This window comes from Mesitornis unicolor, unplaced genomic scaffold, assembly GCF_000695765.1.
Source record: "Mesitornis unicolor isolate BGI_N332 unplaced genomic scaffold, ASM69576v1 scaffold20433, whole genome shotgun sequence".
NCBI classification, from domain to species: Eukaryota; Metazoa; Chordata; class Aves; order Mesitornithiformes; family Mesitornithidae; genus Mesitornis; species Mesitornis unicolor.
In genome coordinates this window covers 2,943-8,366 of record NW_010174275.1, presented here as the reverse complement: position 1 = coordinate 8,366, position 5,424 = coordinate 2,943, and the positions used below count along the sequence as shown (strand labels likewise).

At 51.0% G+C, this 5,424-nt stretch overlaps 1 protein-coding gene across 1 annotated transcript in view; it reads right to left on the bottom strand.

Moving 5' to 3' along the window:
* Positions 1 to 607: 607 nt before the first annotated feature.
* RPN1 (ribophorin I) overlaps positions 608 to 5,424 on the bottom strand; it is a gene marked incomplete at its 5' end in the record, with an annotated part of 7,305 nt that continues 2,488 nt past the window's right edge. The window contains 7 exons of the mRNA XM_010180995.1: positions 608 to 1,035; positions 2,022 to 2,267; positions 2,762 to 2,881; positions 3,054 to 3,192; positions 3,427 to 3,526; positions 3,854 to 4,046; positions 4,990 to 5,199. Of these exons, the coding sequence (XP_010179297.1) occupies positions 853 to 1,035; positions 2,022 to 2,267; positions 2,762 to 2,881; positions 3,054 to 3,192; positions 3,427 to 3,526; positions 3,854 to 4,046; positions 4,990 to 5,199 (1,191 nt within the window). The remainder of the gene's footprint in view (positions 1,036 to 2,021; positions 2,268 to 2,761; positions 2,882 to 3,053; positions 3,193 to 3,426; positions 3,527 to 3,853; positions 4,047 to 4,989; positions 5,200 to 5,424) is intronic.

The following is a 5,424-nucleotide window of genomic DNA, read 5'->3' as shown; positions in this document are numbered from 1 at the left end:
CTGCAGAAACCCCCACTCACAGGCAGCTGCCTCCACCCACAGCTCAGGGCAGGGCAGAGCGAGAAAGACGACAGAGATGCACAAAGCCCGTTCTGCTCTTTTCCGATTCCTTCTGTATTAGGATCTCGAATCACTTTGGTAAACAACTGAGCCATGCAAGAGCAGTAGGGACAGCCTGGATTGCTGTCCCTGCAGCCAGCTCTTGGGTGCTTTTAGCAGTACCCTGAAACAGAGAGACTCAAGAAAAAGTTTCGTACAAGACTGAAATTAGCAGGGAAGTGCATGCACACCCCAGGGTACCCGGGTGTGAACAAGGGCCTGCTTGGGCAGCACTGGCTGTGGGCAGGATAGGGCCACCCAGCCCCCTTCACCAGCATCTCTGCCTCCCCCAGCCCCGGCTCAACACAGAAATGCGAGGGAGCAGCAGTTTTATTTCAAAGTAGAACCAACATCTTTTATTCTTTCTGGAGATGCGACATTCAGATTTGCCATGAGCGTGTCTGTGCTCAGACTGGCCCTTTGTGCGCGTTCAGCCAGGGCAGGTCTACACAGGGAAAATCAGAAGTGGGAGATTGTTTTATTACCTGGCTGGTAATAAATTCTGTACCACCTCTGGCACAGAAACCCTGTTACCCAGCCAAACAGCGTGATGGCGTGGTCCCTTGCACAGCACATGCTGCCAAGCAGACAGGCTCCATAGAGAAATCTAAACCCAAAAGTGTTACTTTCAAACATTTCACATCAACTTTTCCCCTAATTCTGCTGGGAAGGAGTTTTGGCTCAATGTGTATCCACTCCCAGGCTTCTCCCTTCCCTTCATACCTCTCCCCTCCACCTTTCACTAAACCAGATTTACAGCGCATCCAGGATGTTGTCGATTTTGGTGACCAGGTCCTGGCGCTTGTTGGAATGCATCTTCTCATTCTCGATGTACGTGTCCTTCTTGAGCTTGCCGGCCACCAGGCGCTCGGCCTCAACCGAGGACTTCAGAACAAGCTCCTTGACTTGGCTGTCGAGCTTCTGAATCTCACTGACCTTAGAGGGGAGAGAAAACAAAGACAGTATTAGAGGAAACAAAAAATCATCCCTACAGTGAAGCTGGAATAGAAGAGACAGTAAAGCTGGAGCAAAACACGGAGTCAGTGCTAAGTGGAAACATCTCCAGTCCCTGAATTTTGCCTTCTGAGCCACCACTGCTCTCTGGCATCGCGTTGAGGAACATCTCACAAATGGACAATGAAGCAGAGTGGATAAAGGAGCGCAGAGGACCCAGGAGCCACGCTGGCAGGAGACAGGTGCAGTAACTGTTAAACACTGTTCAGTGATAGATTGTAAAGGCTTTACGTTAAATCACAACCATGACAGCTGGAAGCTGTGTCCCTACAGTTAACACACATGAGAAACAGCTCTACAGGGACACAGATACTCTGAGTCACTAAGATGACGCAAGGTGGCTGCTGGTTGAATGGACCCTGCAGACTGAAGCGTCCCTCGCTGGGGGTGAAGTGGCTGCTGCAGGTGAGTGTTGAAACACAGCAGAGGGAGGACAGGACAGCGGGTGTGTGCTTCCTGTGCCACGGCTTTCAACACGATACAGCAACACAGCCCGTGAGGAGCATCACGTCACCAAAATTCTGTCAGCACCAAGTTCACTTGTGCAAGAAAATAAGAGATGAGGGAGGAGGTTTTGTTTTGGCTGGTGTCAGTAGGTCAGTCACAACTGATGGCGTGGTGAGAGTTCCCACTTTGGCCTAAGCGTCACGGCCACGAGCTCAATGAGAAGCATCGGGGCTGCATTACAAAGGCATTCAGCTGGTTCAGGGGCTGCTTAAGAAACAGCACAGGCAGCTGTTTACCTGCAGTAGCTGCAAAAAGAACAAACTGATTTTCATAGGAAAAAAACAACAACAAATGACAAACAAAACAGGCTGCAGAAACTAAGCCCCAAATTAAAAATCACCTACAATACTTGATAGAGCCAGGAACAGGAGAGCTTACAAAAATATCCCAGAATTTCTTACTTTATCACACAAGTCAGAGCCTTCTGTCTTCAGTTTAGACTGGAGAGAGGCTATTTCATTTGTCAGGGCCTTGTGCTCCGTCTCCAAAGACTTTTTGCCGCTGTTCAGGGTGGAGATGTCCCGTGACTGCTTGTATTTATTCACCGCTTCATCGAAGTGCCGGTACAGCCCAAGTCTCTTGTTCACCAGCGTAAGCACTTGCTCCGTGATGCAGGCAACCTTCATCCTAGCTTCAGCAGCTGGATCCTGCAAGAGGACAGGAGGGGTGATACAGGCAGTCATATCTTTGATCAGCATCAAGCCCTGCTTGCAGTCTGCCACGGGACTGTTACCAAAACTGCTCCCCCTGCAATTAGGTCAACGGACACCAGTGGGGTGAACGGTAAAAGTACTGACATGGGCAAGTACCGACATGGGCAAGTACCTCCCAGCACTCAGCCTAGCCCAACAAATAGCTTAGCAAAAAGTAACTGAAAACATGATATGAAAATTGCAGACATCCCTGCTTCTCAGAGGTGGATTCCTTTCATCCAGAAGGTGAAACTCGGCTTAGCCTTGGCACACCAGTTCAAACCCTGCAGGAGTATCAGTGCAAAGGCAGCACAAAACCAGGGTTCCATTTAAGCACCTAGTAAGATACTCAGTTGTCAGGAAGATTCAGAATTACTGGTATTAAAAACCTCCAACCACCAGTTCAGTAAGCCACTAACACTCCCACAGGGCTCTTCATCACACAGCACCTTAGTGATGGAGAAATCCAGCCTCACGTAGATGATCACGGTGAAGAACAAGATGTAAAAGGCTCCAACCACCAACAGGGGCTCCTGCAGCATCAAGATTTTGTTGAAGGTGTAATGAACCTAGGAGAGAAGTTTGAAACACTGAGCAATGACCCACGTTACCACAGGGCAGAACTCCTCTCCTCGGGCAGCAGCAGAACTGGCCATGCCATCCAGCAGATTCATTTCTGGGCTGCTGAATTCAGAGGAGACGTAACAGCTCCGGCAAACCACACAGAGAGGCCACACTCACCACAATGTCTTGGATGTGCTGCTCCACCAGGTTGCTCTTGTGTGCCACAATAACTGGACGTCCAAAAGTGTCCAGGTAAGTGTAGTGAAGCTCGTCTGAAGCACGGTTGATTTCATAGGGGCTGTCCACGTGTATATTCCTGTGGATAAAGCCAGAGTCTCGTATGACTACACCGGCAACCGCAGCCTCCAGCACAAGGCCAATTATGCAGTTTAACCACCACTTTAAAAGGAAGCAAAGCTGTGTTCCAAGGTCTCCTCCACACACACAGTCACGGTTTTGTTTCACTGTCCTCGGGCCATTAGAGCAGGCTGGAGAACTGCCACCAACGCAGCACCATGTGTAGTAACAAGCCAGGAGCAACGGCACTTACTTGGCACCTTCTGGCAGGACGATCTTGACGGTCAGAGAGTCCGTAACTTGCTCATCAAACACATGGTCCACAAACCGCATCTTCAGGGCGTACTGATCACCTAGGAGAGCGCAGACCACAGGGCGGTTACAACCCCTGACACGAACCAGGGGCAGCCTTGAAGCTCAGCTCCTACGAGAGCAGCAGCAGAATTCAGAGGGACGTGCTGTGCAGCAGGGGCACCAGCTCACTCAAACACTGTTTAACCAGAGGTCTACAGAAACCCAGAGGCAGCACAGCAAGGTGGATTTGCATATTCTAGAAATAACAGCTAGCAACTCTTGTTGCTACGGTGCAGTGAACCGCAGCTTTGGGTTCTTTCCTGTCCAGCAACCACCTCTGAACACAGAGGACAAGGTTTCTTGTTCCCTTTCCCCGTGCCACCCACCGAGATTGTAGAGGTACTCGTAGCTTGGCAGGTTATAGCCGATGATGTAGTGGGTTTTCCACCCCCCAAAAAGCGGGAAGCGGGGACGGATCTCCATCTCCACGGAGTCGTCCAGGACAAGGAGGTGGCTGGTGGAGATGTTGCCGATTTCGTCGCGGTAATAGACGTCCTGAGCGGCGGCGGGGAGAATGGTCTGTACGGAGAGACGGGACAGCGAGAGCACGGCTGCAAGGGACGCCCAGGGACGCTGGCAGAGCAGCGCCGGCCGCCGAGCCGCGCCACACCGCGCTCCCGCCCAGGAGATGACAACATGGCCACTCAGCTGCACCGAGCGGTAAAACTGTGCCACTGTAAGCACTCAGCCCCACAAGTGACTGCCAGCACTCCAGTCACTTGGCCTCTAAACCAATGTGCTTTCCAGCCTAGTTTTGAATATCCCAGGCAGTGAGGGATCTCCTCATGCCCACCAGGACAGCAATTCCCCTCTCGCTCAAGCCCGCTGCCCCAGCTCAGAGCTCGCCAGCTTTACGCTCAGCAAAATGAGATTTCTGTTTGGCTGCAGCCCCTTAGAGCATTAAGCCATCACTCCTGGAGGCTTCCAGCAGCAAGAGAGGTTTTGGTTCAGATGAAAACACGTAATACTTTTCACATCTGGCCAGCAGAGCCACAGCTTTAACTGCTGTTGAGTGCTTTGTAAGCAAGGAATGAATGGGCGAGTTTCCAATTAATACTGCTCAGCACGATGAGGCCGTGACAGAGGAGGCAACTCTGAAAGTAAGAGGGTGGGGACTGAATGATGGCCCTTGCACAGTGGAAAATGGAAAGCAGAGCTGTCAGCGCAGGCATTAATGGTTTCAGAGGGTCCCCAAGACTGGAAGGGTGGGAGCATGGAGAAACACTGGCATACGCAGTTTGTTTGGCCAACGCATGCAATAAAGCACATAACCACCCAATTCTACCTCCCAATGCTGTTCCCATGCAGCATCAGCCTTCTCTGACAATAGATGAGAGCTCTACCATTCCCTTATTACTTGGGTATGGCTACCAAAGAAACACACCTGTATTTTTTCCTTCTGGGGATGTAAGGAAGTGTGGAGCCACAGTAAAAAAATAATAAATAAAAGCAAAATGCCAACCTTAAACGACTTGACAGAGGAGATGCCGCTGTCCGGCTGCCTCTGGTAGTCGTATCTGGAGAAAGGCCCCTTCAGCACCGCCCCAGTATGCTTTAAATCCACTGTCTCCTCCACCGCAATGTTCCCCCAGTGAGACACCTCGATGACTCGGGTCATGCTGGTGATGGTCAGGAACGGACTGTTATTTTCATAGTGCACCTTCAGAGCGTCCTAACGAGGAACAGAGATAAGCTGTTAGATGAGAACCACAGAATCACTCGGTTGGAAAAGCCCTCTGAGATCATCACGTCCAACCGCTCCTGTCTACCCCCTAAACCATATCCTTAAGTACCTCATCTACGTGCTCTTTAAACACATCCAGGGATGGTGACTCCACCACCTCCCTGGGCAGCCTGTGCCAGCTTCTGACGCCCCTCTCCGGAAAGAACCTCCTCC